At 34.5% G+C, this 16,466-nt stretch overlaps 3 protein-coding genes and 1 non-coding gene across 4 annotated transcripts; 2 read left to right on the forward strand and 2 right to left on the reverse strand.

Moving 5' to 3' along the window:
* Positions 1–1,157: 1,157 nt before the first annotated feature.
* On the forward strand, positions 1,158–4,598 carry LOC123885663 (GTP-binding protein SAR1A). Its single transcript, XM_045934962.1, has 3 exons — positions 1,158–1,450; positions 1,536–1,667; positions 4,025–4,598. Exons 1-3 carry the CDS (start codon positions 1,322–1,324, stop codon positions 4,343–4,345), a joined length of 582 nt encoding a protein of 193 aa, XP_045790918.1. The 5' UTR covers positions 1,158–1,321; the 3' UTR covers positions 4,346–4,598.
* On the forward strand, positions 3,345–3,467 carry LOC123887837. Its single transcript, XR_006801828.1, has one exon. It is a non-coding gene; the product is annotated as a small nucleolar RNA snoR83 (small nucleolar RNA).
* Positions 4,599–5,294: 696 nt separating the features above from the next.
* On the reverse strand, positions 5,295–5,672 carry LOC123886858. The gene has a single exon (XM_045936134.1). It carries the CDS (start codon positions 5,670–5,672, stop codon positions 5,295–5,297), a length of 378 nt encoding a protein of 125 aa, XP_045792090.1.
* A 1,181-nt stretch (positions 5,673–6,853) lies between these two features.
* LOC123886998 (calmodulin-binding transcription activator 5-like) lies at positions 6,854–14,722 on the reverse strand. Its single transcript, XM_045936261.1, has 14 exons — positions 14,584–14,722; positions 14,295–14,430; positions 12,840–12,965; positions 12,483–12,598; positions 12,131–12,219; positions 11,978–12,023; positions 11,589–11,706; positions 11,068–11,184; positions 10,919–10,977; positions 10,422–10,790; positions 8,942–9,639; positions 7,967–8,513; positions 7,543–7,851; positions 6,854–7,276 (listed from the first exon to the last, which is right to left on the reverse strand). The coding sequence occupies exons 2-14, from the start codon at positions 14,359–14,361 to the stop codon at positions 7,211–7,213; spliced, it is 2,727 nt and encodes a 908-aa protein (XP_045792217.1). The 5' UTR covers positions 14,362–14,430; positions 14,584–14,722; the 3' UTR covers positions 6,854–7,210.
* Between the last annotated feature and the right edge of the window lie 1,744 nt (positions 14,723–16,466).

A 16,466-nucleotide genomic window follows, 5' to 3' on the forward strand; every position in this document is an offset into this window, starting at 1 on the left:
TGGCTTGCTAATTTCAGTTACTCTCTAAGTTATTTTGATGTTCATTTTATCGAGTCTCCCCCTAGGGAACTTCAGAGAATTCTTTTTTACGACATATCTGGGGCTTGCATGTCTAGGAATGTTCGTTTAACTATGTAATTTCATTTCTTTTGGGCGTTAGCCCTCTACTATAAAAAAAATAATAATAATTTGGATAATTGGATATTTATAGTTAGTGTGAAACTGTTTTACATGAAAACTTAGTATTTTGCCGCATCATCCCATTGCTGCAAGGGTATTCTTAAAGTATGTCATGGAAAAATTGTAGTTTTTCATTGAATGTCATTGTGAAATTATCTATATCACAACGTTTGCTCATTGAACTCATAAGTTTTGAATTTTAAAGGATACAAGAGATTAGTGTATGATAAATAGTCATTATTGTTATGTGATATACTTAGTATAATGTACATTTTGCTAAAAACACACATGTCAGCGAATTTTAAAATGTTGGTATTTCAAGTCTGAGTTGAGTCTCACCTCGGATAAAACAGTGAATGTTGAATGATTTATAAGTGAGAGGACCCATAAACCTAACACCTTAAAGTTTTGGGTTAATGTGTGGTGTTCAACTCACTTGTGTAGTTATTCAATGTCTAATGTGATGATTCCCCGGACCCCTCATGACCCAACACAAAAAATCATCTATAATGGTATGAACATGAGGTACTAACCGAGGCACAACTTCAAAAACATCAAATTGACACATAAATCTATTCGTGACTTCATCTCAAAAAACTAACATCATAAAACATTGCCTATATCAATTTCAATTATGATAACAAACCACAACTATATTTTAGTTCAAAAATTTTAGTTTGAAAGTACACATTCAAATAACGCAAAAACTAATATTTAGATGTGTATATTGCAAGTAATTTCTAAGGTATGAAAAAACTTTTTCAAATGAGATTTTCTTTTACTGTTTTACCTACTTCTCACGTGCCCTAGAAATTTTTACGCGCCCGAGAAAATGAATACGTTAGTAAAAGAAAATCACTTTCCAAATTTTCCTACACTTAAGCCCAATGAAGTTTATCTTAGTTTGGGCCTCCATAATTTCTACCCTAAATCAATTTTCTTCTTATTAATAAATTTAATTTTTCTCTCTCAAAAAAAAAAAAAACAAAACACATGCGTTTTGCAAAGCTGAACTGGCCAAGAGGGACAGACACGTGATCTTCGTAGGATCTGTTTCACTTCCTTCATCTTCATTCCTTACATTCTCTCTTTCAGATTCAACCCATTCCTTCTCAATTTTGGGTTTAGATCTCTCTCAACCATGTTCATCTTTGATTGGTTCTATGGCATTCTTGCTTCCCTTGGTCTCTGGCAAAAAGAAGCCAAGATTCTTTTCCTTGGTCTTGATAATGCTGGAAAAACTACCCTTTTGCATATGCTCAAGGATGAGGTGAATTGATCTTTTTTTCTTTGACCCTTTATCATAAAAATTGAATTTTTAGATTCAAAATTTGATTTTTTGATTTTTGTTCCAGAGATTAGTTCAACACCAACCGACCCAACATCCTACTTCGGAGGAATTGAGTATTGGGAAGATCAAGTTTAAAGCTTTTGATTTGGGTGGTCATCAAATTGCTAGAAGAGTCTGGAAAGATTATTATGCTAAGGTCTTTTTTGATTTGGGTTTAGATCTCTGTTGATTTTGTTAATTTTTTGTTTAGTGATTATTTGCAATTGTATATGTGATTTTGAGTTTGTGAAAGTGGGATTTGTTTGTGTTGTGGTGATTTTATGTGAAAAGAGTTTGTTAATTTTGTTTCAACTTGGTTTTTAAGCTATCAAGCACAGACACGGACACCGACATGTCACACCGATAATTTGAGAAAATGACATAATTTAGTGTAATCATGAGTGTCAGTGACGTGTTGGTATCATGTCGGTGTTTGTCCAATGCGTGTCCGACACTGGGACATGGCTAATCCGTGGAGTGTCCGTGCTTCATGGTTTTTAAGTGATTTTGTTTTTGTTAGTCCTTTTTTGCTGATTTTTTTATGTGATTTAGAGTTTGTGAAAGTGGGATTTGTTTGTGGTGATGTTTGAGGGGTTTGTTATTTGTTTTCAACTTGTTATAGTGTATGGTTATAAGTGATTTTTATTCCTTTGTGTGTGTTTATGCTGATTTTCTTTTCAACTGGACGGATGAAGATAGCTATTGATAGGTTCTTGGTCTTTGTAACATTTTTATTGAGACTCTATTCCTTGACAAGGTTATAATCTATAATCTATGTTGCATCAACATTTCACATCGTGTGTCTAGTGTCTGACAACGGCACATGTAGTTATGGTTGACACTTTCATTGTCGTAAATTATTAACGGTGCCTATGTTTCAGTGTAAATCTTGTGTCCGGTGTCTATGCTTATCTGATTATGATGCTACTAAGATGTTCAGAAACTCATTTTGTAGCTTCTTTAGGGACGTAATTGAGTGTCTTTCTATTCATATAGCAATTCCTAAACAAATACCCCCTCTGGTATTTACACTATGTTTGGATGCCAAAGAGATAGGGAAGAGAGAAATAGTGAAGAGAGAAATAAGAGAGAAGAGAGATAGAAGAGAAATTGGATAGAAATTTTATATGGTTTGGATAAATAGAAAAGTGAGAAGAAAGAAATTAATAAAAATGAGAAAATAACAAATTTACCCTTTTCTACAAGAAAATAAATTAGTTGAATGAGGGTATTGTTGTAAAATTGTTTATTTCACTTCTTGTCACACAAATCTCTCCTACTATGGAGAGATTTATTTTTGACAGTTATTAATCATTATATTTCTCTCTTTCCTTATTTCTTTCATCATCCAAACCATAGAAATAGCTAATTTCTTTTCTATCTCTCTCTTTCTTATTTCTCTCTTTAGTAAATCTACCTAAACAAACACAGTGTTAATGTAAGAGAAAACTTACTTTTAAGATACATTGAGTAACTAATGTATTTGGCCTATAATATAGACTAGATACATTAGTTACTCAATGTATCTAAAAAATAAATTTTCTCTTATTTTAAGAACCGGAAGTAGTATATTGTTTTGTTATGTTACGACTTTCTGCCCTTCCTGGTTGTTAATTAGCATTACTTCTTGTTGTATGTGGTGATGGATTTTCATTTCTGACGATCTTTTGTTGCTGTTGCTATAAGTATTTGAAATATTCATCATATACATTTTAGATTCTGGCTTTGTGCAACTTTTTATGATTCATTCTTCTTGGTAATAATTTACTGTAACACGATTATTGGCTGAATTTACACAAATGCTCACCGATCCAGAAGTTTATATGCCTCCATAATCCCAGATAAAGCTCTTTGTATTTATCTGATTCATGGGAGGCTTAAAGTGACGGGAAGATTCGCTGATAGTACCCCCTTTAAACCTTTCAGGAGGTGCTTACTAGTTGCCTTCCACACATTTAATCATTTCTTTTAAGCTCTAGAAGATGTACTTTTGAATTGATACATGGCCTGTTTAGATTGACTTTTTTGAGTTTATCAAATAACATAAACACTTGTGAGATTGTTCGGAAGAGATTGTGGAAATAACTCATATCATGCCCAAGAGTTGTTTTCAGCTTATTTTCATAAGCTCTCCAAGACAGTTTATAAAAACAGATTATAACTTAGATGAGAAGAGTTTGACTTTATTTTATCATTTGTCATAGAAATATCTTATACATAAGTACTTATATGATAAGAGTGCTTAATTAAACCGTTTATCAAAACATGGCCATATCATTTCTCCTTTAGACAGACGAGGTTCGCATAACAAAAGATTGAAGTGTGTTTGGTAAACATTGCTTAGAATCTATCTAGATACATCACCTTTCTATTTACAAACTGAGCTATATGTTTGACTTACAAATTTTTCTTGTCTTTATCTGACATGACAATATTTTTCAATGTACTATAACTTCTATTGTTTTTGGTTATGGACTTGTGGCTTTAGAGTTCTCACCTATTTTGGTTGTCCAGGTTGACGCTGTAGTTTACCTGGTCGATGCTTACGACAAAGAGAGGTTTGCAGAATCTAAGAAGGAGCTTGATGCCTTACTCTCAGATGAATCCTTGGCAAATGTTCCATTTCTTATTCTAGGAAACAAGATTGACATCCCATATGCAGCTTCAGAAGATGAGCTACGATACCATCTCGGCTTAACCAATTTCACCACAGGCAAAGGAAGGGTCAATCTTACAGACTCCAACGTTCGACCTCTTGAAGTGTTCATGTGCAGCATTGTCCGCAAGATGGGATATGGTGAAGGCTTCCAGTGGCTTTCACAATATATCAAGTAGAGTCCAATCCGTTCACCGGTCAACTAGGCACTGTTGTCTGCAGTTAAATCACAAGTTATTTACCTTTGTTTTTGCTTTCGATTGGATTATTTGATACAACTGCAGTAATATTACATGATAAGATTTGTATCTTTAGATATTTTTTTTGGGTGGAATTTGTCGTTTAAAATACTTGATTCTGTTGTAGGATGCATGACTTGGCAGAAACTTAAATAATTTTGAAGAATCTTAATACAGTTTTTCCTCTTAGATATGAATGGAAGCTTAGTTTTCTTTTATATTCTACCATGTGAAATTGGACACCATGTCTTCTTTCTCCAAGACAAGATAATATTGTCTGCCTTTCAAGAATGCCAAGAAGGTTTCATGAATCCTTCATAACTGCTTGCTCACCATTCCTGAATCAATTGCTCCGATATGGTTGATAGAATGAGTATGAAGACAGTAAAGGAAATCGAATCTATTACGAAAAGAGAGACACATTTTCATTGATGTATTACAATTCCAGTGTATTTTCAAGGTGTTTGAATCTCTCCTTACGACTCCGTTACTCATATAAGCTCTCTTCTAATCTCTCATTCTTATTATTTATAGCCTATGCTCTCCTTTTGATCACTAACAACTCTAATTAACTAACTAACAGATTATATTAAAAGCCATTGTTGGATTATGTTTTTTGAGAGGTTGAACACTTAAACTTTGTCTGATGAGCCAGTTTTTTTTGTTGTTGATATGAAACACTTCATTCAATTGATGAAAGAAAGATCCTTACAATAGGAAAAAAAGCAATGGACTGGGACACAACCCAACCAACCACAAGAACCAACAGACTTTGATAAACAAGCTAAGCTATGAGCTACATCATTACTATCTCTACTTATGCTTACCACTAAGGGATTAGACAATTTTGAGAGACCCTCTAGACAGTCCACAACAATGTTCTCAATCTCTACATCTTCAAAGTTCCCTGAATACAATTCACCACCATCTCTGCATCTGTTTCAAACACAACATTGCTGAAATTTTGCTCAGCTGCCCAAGGAATAACCCATCTCAGACCCAAACATTCAGCTAAGAGGGGGGAAACTGTCAACAACTCAACTTTAGTGGCAGAATGGATCACTAGGCCAGCTGAGTTTCTAGCCACCATTCCCCACCCGGTTCGGCCATCCGCAAAACAGCCCGCATCCACATTTACTTTGATATGCCCGAGCTTTGGAGGGGTCCAGAAAGGCTTCGAAATTGATGGTTGAGTGGCAGGTGGCTTTCTTAGAAGCTGAGTTGAATTCATCAGTAAACTCAGTAGCACACTTATGCTTTGAGTCATCATTTTGAAGTTCCTATATAACACACCAACTTATGTATATTTAAAATATCACTTTTATTAATAAAGCATATTAGGATTCATAATTTGATTATCAATTTTGTTTTTGTTTTCACCACCAGTATTCGACCCACTTTCGGGGGTCAGTTCTGGCATAAGTGTTTCCGGCCCCATCCTGATTTGATAACCATAATGTGAACCTGATCCAATTGTAGACCCTTTTTATTAGATTGGCTGTAGCTAGCAACTAGGGATGGCAACGAGCGCCCATGGGTGCGGGTTTGACACTTACCAAACTCACACCCGAAATCATCACCCCAAACCCAAAGGTTGTTCGGGTGGCAAAACAACACCCACGCCCACACCCATTGAGTTCGGGTTTTTTCCACCCAAACCCAAACCCGCAGCACATTTGAAAATAATTTGCAAATTTAAGAAATTAAATTCCAACATAGACTTTAAATTAAATTACAACTAAAATTAAGATCTTCCAAGGAAATTCAAACATAGACTTTCAAGAAATTACAACATAGACTTTCAAGAAATTAAATTACAACTAAAATTTAAGGTCTTCCAAGGAAATTGAGGGAGACTATGGGGGTAATTAGGTAATTATAAAATATTTTGGGTGGGTGTATGGGTTTCGGGTGTGGGTTTGACTGATACCAGACCCACACCCATATTATCGGGTGTCACCCGAACCCAAACCCAAACCCAGTCAAATCGAGTTTCGCCCGTTGACTTGAGTTTAGATTCGGGTGAGTCTCTCGGGTTTGAGTTTTTTTGCCATCCCTACTAGTAACACCATTTTTCTTTGACAAATTACTATAAAAGAATATATTAATTAACAGTATGGTCCTAGATTCCATGGTTGCTAGTTATGCACATGACACGCAGTTTGATGGTGCATTGAAGATTTGCAAGGAAATTAAGTATTTGGGACAAAACCAGATGGAGGTACAATGGTTGGTCTCATGCCAACCCTAACTAAAACTTAGTTGGATAATGTTTTGCTTGCTGAGGGGGAATTTAATGAATTTGGAGAACTGTTTGGTATTGTAGAATGTAGAATATGATGATGATAACAGTATATGAAAGACCACATGCCTAGAAAAGTTGTGGATTTTGTTTTTGCAAATAGAAAAGTTGTGTGTTATGTTAGTGTTCCATGCTACACAAACATGTGGAGAGATATTAATCACTCATTAAATAGTTGAAACTTTATTAATACATAACAGTTCTAACAACAATTATGTCTAATAATTACATCAAAGGCCTTATCATCATTTAAGTTACACACTCCATGTTGCATTAGAAGCATCCACCTAACATCTTAATTAAGCATGAAAGTTTCAAAGATGACCCATTTCAAGATATTAAAGCAATTTGAAAGGGTCATCATGAGTACAATTTACAGACTATGGAATTTACAAGATCTACATGCTATACAAAAAACAAACAAAAAAAGTCACTAGTTTGTTACATGACACAAGTCTAAAGGAGTTGGATGCATCTTACAAACATAAACCTTTCATAGGAACCTATGATGTCTTTGGTGTTGACATGTCCACATCAGAATTGATGAGTTCTTCTAATTCAAGTTCCAACTGCACAAAGCAATTCTACCAAGTTAATAACTATGTCAAATCAAATTAGTTAATAAGAATTTAAATAGTTAATACTGTTCAAATACATGGTTAATTACATTTAGTAGATGGTTGATGAATAGAAAAAAATGTGTCGCAACTCGCAAGCATTAACCATCCACATAACGAAATTAATCACATATTTGAACACGTTAACCATCTAAGTTGTCATTGATATTTGTTGTTAAATTTGTACATCGAAATATCATTTATGTCATTTTAGTCACCTTTGCTTGACTATGTGCCATCTTCATCCTGCTATACTCTTGTTGCGCTTTCTTAGAACGGAACATGGCTTGTACGCGTACCACGGATCTCTCAACACGTTCCTCTGCTTGTTTCCTACCGGTCTTAAAGAAATCCTCCTCTACATCGCTTTCCTGCTTCTCATCTTTCATGTCTTCATCGGGATTCACCTCAAGCCCGCGGAAACCTTTTCTCTTTAAACGCCAACGCAGGATTACTTTCTCAAGAATTCCAACCGACCATAGAATCTTACGGTAATCCCTACGCATTTGAAATCCCCTAAATGCAGCCTGCATTGGAAATATAAGCAAACAAGTTTTTCAAGATTATGTAAATTATAAAACAATTTAAAGAGAAAATATCAGGACAATAAAAAATAACAGACACAAAAAGAGCAGCTCTTACTTGAATTTTAATAGCCTGACGTCGCATGTTGAGAAACTCTCTACGCAGCTTCCATGAACGGAATTTATACTGGATCCGAGCAGCGGCTGCCATCGCTTTTCTTGTCTCAAAGTTGCGAAAGGCATGTTGAATCTTCATTGCTGCTACTATTTGGCGCGCTTCCTCCTCTGGGCTAAGAAATTGAACCGACTGATATCGCAATTTCAGCGAGTGCTCTCTAAACGCAGCTTGTATGCGTGCTGCTGCCTCAGCTGTTGTTCGGTAAGCTGCCAATGTATCCTTTAGGTGCATCTGGTCCTCGGTAAGGTTCTCAGGATTTACTGGATCATTTGTCGAGGTATCGAGTGAACCACTGATATTTCCAGCTAAGCTCATGTCATTGAACTGCTCAACCAGACCCTTTTCAGAAAGATAAGCCGCTAAACCATCATAGCCCCTCATATAAGCAAGATCAGCAGCAGTACAGCCACCAGGATTTTGTGGAGTTGGATCTGTGACCAAATTGGGCTTTGCCCCACTAGACAGCAGAGTTGCAACCATTTTCTCCCTGAAGACAAATTTTGAATCAAACAAACAAACAATGATATGTCTGTTCAGGCTCAAAACCATATTAGAAGGGGAAAAAATGCATATCAGAAAATGCTTATGTATAGAATGAGTAAACCATCAATTAGTCCCTCAAATATCACACTCTCTTACTCGGTCTCTAAACTGTATGAAAGTGATAAGTAGTCCTTAAACTATATAAAATCTTTCAAGTTAGTCCCTGAACTATACGAAATTGTCTCTTTAGGGACTAACTTGACATATTTCATATAATTGAAGGACTACTTAATATTTTTATATACTTTAGGACTAAGTACGAGAGAGTGGTACTTAGAAGACTAAATTGATGGTTTAGTCTAGGAAAGTTATTTAGATCAATGTTGCAACAAAGCTGAATGTTCAAACGAGTAGGGTGTCTGTGAATCATACATTCCATTATATGCTGCCCAATGAAGAGCTGTCCATCCAAATTTGTCACGGAAATCAAGCGACAGGCCTGCCCATGAAAACAAAGCAATAGCCCAAGTATATCCCAAAAGTGTACACAAATGAAGTACACCTTGGCCTTGTGCATCATACTCAGTAACCTTGGATCCTAAGACAATTCGTTCCAAAAGCCATTCTCTTAGTTTGTTTTTCAACGCAATTTCAAACAAGGTATTTTTTGCATGTGGATATGGAATTGCATTTGCGTCAGACGACTTCATAAAGTGTTTCAAACTTTTGGAAATAAATAATGTTTTGGAGGCAAACTTTTTAGTCTCTTTCAGTGCAGTAGGTGAAACTTTACTAGAGAAAACATCAATGGTCTTTGGTGTTGTAAAAAGCAAATTAGAAAGCCTCGTCTGAAGTCGAAACTCAATCCAGTTGTATGTCTCTTCCATTGAAGCAGCAGGATCGTGCAAAATAGGAGTTCGAAACTCAAAATTAACAACTTGACTGATAGGTTTATGACCATCAAAGCTCAAAAAAAGATTTACAAATCCAGGAGATTGCGGTGATACCCAGCAACGGTAAACTCCAACCTGAACAATTTCTACAGGAACACTTGTTTCGCCGCAGATGCCCACTAGATTGGCCTTTGCAAGATGTCGATAATCATTGTGAAAATATCCAGTTACCAGGACCTGTAAGAAATAAAAACAAGAATGTCCGGTTATAATTGCAAAATAATAGTAGCAAACACACAACTTGATCATAAGGCGGGAAATCACAAGTTAAAATATACATGCATGCAGAGTGTTACTCATGGCACCTAATGAAAATGCTTTTTATATAGCTCATGAGAATAGTATATTCCGGAACTGAACAAAAGTTCTAGTTCTGAGAAATTAATAGGTTTTTATATTGGGTCTAACTCATCTTAACAAAACTGGATTGTAGGTGAGGGATGTCTCTCTTATAAACTCACTCCAAGTCTTATCTCTATTCAATATAGAAGTTCGGTTTTCTCAAATACACCCCTCACGCCCAACACTATTAAGCTTGATGCATCGATATAAATAGTGGTGGCTCAATGGATAGGCTTTGATATCATTAAGTTTTAAAGTTTGACTTAAATCATCCTTACAAAATTGGCTTTGAAGGTGAGGTGCCAGTATGAAGCACGGACACTCCTCGGATTAGGCGTGTCCCGGTCTCAGACACGTGCCGGTGTCCGACACCAACACTTATGATTTCATTGAATTGTGTCATTTTCTCAAATTATTATCGGTGTCGATGTGTCTTTGTCTGTGCTTTGTGCCACTTAATAAACTCATTTCAGGTCTTATCTCTATTCAATGCGGGAATTCGGTTTTTCCCAATAGAAATCAACTAAGAAACTAAATATTACATTTAGCACAAAAAAAGGATGCTACAACAAAATAATTAATTGCAACTAGACGTGTGAGTAAAAGCAAAAGGAAACCTTTGTTTTCTCAGTGGAAGAAGCCCATGCAGGAGCCACCTCAGTAAGATGAAATACTTGATCTGGTAGAGAAGATTGCTGATTATTATCCATCAGCAGGGATGAAAATGGATCATGAACAGATGAAGGAATTGATGATTCAAGAGCCGACGCCTCTACGGAACATGTTGTATCAGTTATGGCATTGTTCATCCACGTTCCAAAGCTGTTCTGATTTTGCAAACCTTCATTGACTAAAGTGTCCTCCACGGAATCAACACCGCCAAAAGTCAGAGGATGATTATTCTGAAGGTTAACACTTTCTGGAAAACTGTAAGAAACATGACTAATCCCAGACTCAGGCGGAGTTGGATTGCTAAACGAAGGAACCTGGTAATAAAAACTCCTATAGGTTAGAACAATATAATTGTACACTGCCGTTATCACTAGAAGAAAGAAAGCGGAAGCACGAGATTGAGCAGAATAGAGAACACAAATGAAAGGACGTATTATCTTACATTGCCAAAGCTTCCATTTAGTAAGCTTTGATTTAGTTGATAGAAAGCCGGTTCATTGCCTGCCGAAAGTTAAATTTAAAGCATAAAACCGTAAGGTTCTTTCCCAACAAGTCACTGTTCAGTGGTTTTGATAAAGTGCAAATATTTACCTCCATTATGTATAGTGGGAGTATTAGCATTAGAAGCCACCAAATCATCCCAATCAAGTGTATTAAGCTCGTGAAGCTTCTGTTCATGACTTTCGACGGTTGAATTCCCATTGAGCCCTGTTTATCTCCACCAAAAACAGTTAAAGAAATGTAAATATGTATACACAGTCAAGGAAAGAAACAAACATATCTACGACAACAATATATCATAACAAATTAAGGTCGACAGTGCAATTAATGTGTACATTTTGTGTATGAATATTACTAAATTTTCATCGAGTATATATGTGTTCAATTCTGACTTTATCTCTCGAGACAAATTAGATTAGTAGTGTATTAATAAGGAGTATATTTAGAAAAAATAATAAATATATCTAGTAATTTAAAATACGGATAATATTTAAGTACAAATTTATTTTCCAAAATGTGGGCAGAGGTAAATACTAAATAAAATTTTCATGTCGATTTCCTGAAGAGCATAACATGAAAGAAATTTGATTATACTAGATGTCATTTCTCACCATTAGTATAAGCACTGTTGGTTCCAGAATCTAAGTCTTCTGATAGAATCCACGGTGTAGTTGGATCAGCAGTAGAACTCGAATTTGAATTCACCGGTGTAACAGGAGAACCTTGAGACTGTATCAATCGACAACCTAATGAATGTTAGCAAGACAAACCTCTTCAATAAATAAATAGATCACATGCTTGTTTTAGAGACAAATTTGGTGACGAAGTTTTTTGAGACATGAGATACCCTTAAACACATTCATTGGTAAACATGGCAGCACAACAATACTCGTAGGGTCTTTGAGTCTTTCTATCGGACAAAGCAATATTTACATCATTATTTGTCAGGTGAAGTTAAAATTTTAAGAGGCAAAGGAAAAAAGAAAATGATTAACATGACCTCTTGTGTTTCACGATAATGAACAAGGACTATGTGCTCCAAACTCCTGAAAGGAAAACAGTAACAACAATCGTAAGTCACTTTACTATTTGCAGACTTCTTTTTACTAGATCACAGATACGAATATGCATAGCTAAAAATTGATATACTTACTTATCAAGCAACCAATAACATCTTCGAACAAAGCTTGGGTTATCTTGGCCGTGTGCATAATATACGTGGATCCTCTCTTCATTACCAACCTGATTGATAGAGGCAAATCAGAATGAACAGAAAACATGTCAACAATCAGATACATTAATCAATAGTATCTAAACTAACATCAAAATCAAGTATAACAAAAATTGTAGGGCGAAAAAAAAATTATAGTAAAAACAAACAGTGTAATCTGTTGACAAAGATAAGAGAATGAACATAGTTATTGAATGATAAAAATGTGAATAAACATATACATTGTATGCAGTCAATACGCTGCGTGCTACCACAAAACACTTAAAATCCTCACTTTTAAATGCTCATGAGCTTCTTTAACAGTTTTCCCATCATTTTTCTTTTTCCAGTTGTGGCCATCTTTTCGAAAGTTCCTAAGCATCTTGCGGTCAAATAGTACAACAGTACCACCTGTTTTACACACAGCATTATAATAAATTTGCATCAGTCACTCAAATCATGTTTGACTGACATTGTTTAATTCATAATCAGGTGAAAACTTGTCATTTAGATGCTAATTAACAACTTGTTTCTTGCAAATTAAGAAATAGAAGTGGAAACACACACGAATAAATATGATTGATGATGTATAGTATATATGGAAATACATTTAAATGCAATAAATGTCAAGTTGCTTCTGATAGAAATATACTTTTCGGCAAATGCAATGGCTTGACATGGATAGTAAAATATTTGTGATTGCTGAGTATGGCTTGAATCTCGTTCGGACGAAGCCATCTGCTTTTTGCTTCCTCCAAGGTTTCACCAACATCCAAGTCTGAGTCATATATAATAAAACTACTTTAGAACAACGCAAATAGTAACAGTGGTAAAATTTGCAGTGTGAGAAAGTAGCAAAAGCAATGCATAAAGAATATATATTTTGTCAGCTCGCTTTAATCTTTAAAAGCCAAAAGTTAAAGCCACAAAATCACATCCGTAGTATTTAATCTTTTACTTCTTTTGTGAGTTTGCAACCAATATGGCCCGACAAAAGCTACCATTTGCATGGAGCCTTAGAACCGGCTCCTTTTAAAGTTACGAACCATCTAGCTTTATGTTGCAACGCTAATGTCTGAACACCCTATAAGAACTCGCAAAATTAATATACTCTGTAAACATTAGTTGTATGAGACGCTAACTGTAACAGTTATTAAATCTTAGACGTGTTACCTCACTGCAAGAAACTATTTTTCCAGCCTCGTTTCTACTTATACTCACGGTTCTTATTCCAAACACAATACATATAATTTGTTTTAAAGTATGTATTTCGATGGAATTCAGTTAAGCTGAAGTATGGCAGTATTTCAAATATATTGTAAAAGAATATTGTGGCTGCTTTGAATAAGCTTCTCAACATAAGTTGAAATTACTTTCTGCATCTCAAACTTTTTCCAAAGCTATCTTAAGGAACTCCCCTAAACTAAAAGCTAATTCAATTAAACCCAAGTCCATCAACAAAAAAGGAAAAACTGGTTTCTAATATAAGAAAACAACACCAAACATATGAGATTTCTCATGATACCCTTTTGTTTTTTACTTTGTTACCGATACCCTTAGCTCGGTTGGTGAGTTACGGGACACCAAAGAAGTTCTAATTAAACAGGAGGTCATGAGTTCAATGCTGAAAACTAACGTAACCACTAACTTACTAACATTTGTCTATCAAAAAATAAAAGTTGTCAAAGATTGATTGCAAGTTACTCCCTTTGCCTCCAGTCCGGTCACTATTATAAGCAAAAAAAAACACATTTTTAGGTTCATTGGAAAACTGATGTATCTTACGTATAATATAGGCCTACACCTAGATATACCAATTTTCCAATGAATCTAAAAGTGTTTTTTTTGCTTATAATAGTGACCGGAGAAAGTAATTCTCACCAAAAAAGGTTGAGGAAGGCAAGAAAAGTACTATCTACAATCAACCAAAGTTTCCTTTTCACTCCTAAGTTGCATTAAAAATTACATACTTGCATCTTTAGGAATTAAAACAAGAAATTTTCAAAATTGAAACTTGATTATATTATACTTGAGTTTTAACAAAACATGAACATAATCCAAGAACAAAAAACCAACAAAAACTAAAGAATGCATACGAAATTTGTACCTCTCAAAGTATGAAACCCATGTATCTCAGAACCAACAAGTTGTCCCATTAAGTTTTGTGCCATCATCACAGAACAAAAAACCTATGAAAAATTGTTCTTTTCTCACCACAAACAACACAGCAACAACTTCATAACCTACAACATTTAAGGAAACAATAAAGTCAGCAACTACACGACAAAAAAACAGCTAACATGAAAACATCATAATTATTATGAACAGAAAATGAAAAACAAAGATGAAAAATACAAAAGGGGTGAGAGAAAAAGTAGAAAAGATGAGAAATTTGCCTGATTTTTGAGATGGGTCTGTATGACAGAGCTGAACATTAATGACACTCTGTTCTTTGTCTTCTGTTGTTACTTTTCTTTCTCCATTTTCTAATTTTTATTTTTTCTCAGTTTCTAATTTCTATTATTAAACTTTGTTATTTATTTGTCGGAAATTAAAAGTAGAAAATAACTGTAGACTTTTTTGACTAAAAAAACAGTAGTACAGTTGTTTGAGCTTAATTTAACGTTTTCTTTATTTTATTTTTCTCATGTAAATTCATCTTTCTTTGAAAAATTAAAATTCACTTTAAAATAATTAAATATAAAAAGACATGATATTAATGATTTTTTTTTAACAAGCCAAAATGAGATATATATATATCAATTGATGTTAGAATTGACCTCCGAATCTGATTAAACTGACGATGAAAAAAAAAAGATATATATAACAAAGAACATAACTAAGATCTCTTCGGTCTACAGCACAAGAAGTGCCAAAGTATGGAGGATTACAAAGAGTCACTGAAAGAAATCCATGAAAATAAAATATACAAGGCATAGTCAAAGCAAATGACTAGACCATCAGTTATGATAGCTTGAAACTAGGAAAATGCTAAACAGTGCCTCCGGGGCACTCTTTAAGCATCTTAAATAGTACTCGCTCTGTCCCAAATTGAGTGTCACAGTTGACTATATTGCACTATTCACACATATTGTTTTGACAATATTTTTCTAATAATAAATAAAAATAAATTTTAGCATATAAGAGATGTTGGATTCGTCTCGAAATGGAGTATATAAATATGTGAAGTCAACACATTGGAAATTGAAATGTGTCACTTTTCGGATAAATTATTTCTTTAAATGGAATGCTTAAAGAGTGCCTCAAGGACACTGTTTAGCAAGACCCTTGAAACTAAAGTACTACTACTCGTCGTCTTCAACCACCTATAGGAAAAAAACTTGATATTGTCTAACATGTGATGTAAAATGTTTGTTGAGGCTCTGAACAATTTATGGTTTCGTTCGGTCCACACAACCCAAACAAGCCAGATAAGTTGCATGAAAGAACGACGCGCACGAAAACCACCTGCTGAGTAAGTAAACTGAACAAAGTGATCAAATATAGTAAGAGAATCCACCGATGAAGAATCCGATCCAAGAACGAACGAGAGCCCAAAAAGAACCAAAAATACTACAAGATAAGAATAAATGTTGAGTTGATTCGACCGCTCCACAACTAGCCACACAATAATGATCTTCTGGAGATATGTTAGAATTTTCTCATATAAAAAAGTTAAATATTTGTGTAAAAAAATAACGAATTAATTTAGGGGGACGAGGTGGAGATGAAGGAGCATTATTTGATCATGTCTTGACATCTTTAAGCCTAAACTACTTACATTTAGATCAAGTATTTTTTGGTATATATCTCATTTGTTAACAAGTAAAATTAACACGGTTTTTTGCATAAATATTGTTCAACTGATAGAGACATTGCAATAGGTAAGGGTCGGAGCTCAAATAAGAGATTTTTGACGGATCAACTTCAATTAACTACTAATTTATGCAATGATTAAATTCGTCAACGAAGTTCGATGTTAAATTCCCCATAAATTAACAAAGAGCAAGACTTTCGTCAGGTAACCATATAGACACACTAACATAATTTTTTGATGATTTATGAAATAATTAAAAATAAAATAAAAACTGGAAATTTTATGAATGTGACTAAAAAATTATATTTGATCACATGACCATATATATAAGAATAATTCATTAATTAAAAAACATATAATAACCGGATGTTAATTTTTTTTGGAGTACTACTCCTTCCGGTCCTTAATATAAGAGAAAAATTACTTTTTAGATTCATTAAAAATTTAATATATTTAGCTTAT

The sequence above is a fragment of the Trifolium pratense genome, linkage group LG5, assembly GCF_020283565.1.
Source record: "Trifolium pratense cultivar HEN17-A07 linkage group LG5, ARS_RC_1.1, whole genome shotgun sequence".
NCBI lineage: Eukaryota > Viridiplantae > Streptophyta > Magnoliopsida > Fabales > Fabaceae > Trifolium > Trifolium pratense.

What these genes read in the sequence shown, in the direction of transcription:
- LOC123886998 (XM_045936261.1), bottom strand. Translation starts at nt 14,361, where the DNA reads ATGATGGCACAAAACTTAATGGGACAACTTGTTGGTTCTGAGATACAT. An exon ending in ATTATCGTGAAACACAAGAG is followed by an intron (nt 11,707 to 11,977) that starts GTCATGTTAATC and finishes CGATTGATACAG; the next exon opens with TCTCAAGGTTCTCCTGTTAC. An exon ending in CTTCCACTGAGAAAACAAAG is followed by an intron (nt 9,640 to 10,421) that starts GTTTCCTTTTGC and finishes TATTTCTTACAG; the next exon opens with GTCCTGGTAACTGGATATTT.
- LOC123885663 (XM_045934962.1), top strand. Translation starts at nt 1,322, where the DNA reads ATGTTCATCTTTGATTGGTTCTATGGCATTCTTGCTTCCCTTGGTCTC. An exon ending in TGCATATGCTCAAGGATGAG is followed by an intron (nt 1,451 to 1,535) that starts GTGAATTGATCT and finishes TTTTTGTTCCAG; the next exon opens with AGATTAGTTCAACACCAACC. An exon ending in GGAAAGATTATTATGCTAAG is followed by an intron (nt 1,668 to 4,024) that starts GTCTTTTTTGAT and finishes TTGGTTGTCCAG; the next exon opens with GTTGACGCTGTAGTTTACCT.
- LOC123886858 (XM_045936134.1), bottom strand. Translation starts at nt 5,672, where the DNA reads ATGACTCAAAGCATAAGTGTGCTACTGAGTTTACTGATGAATTCAACT.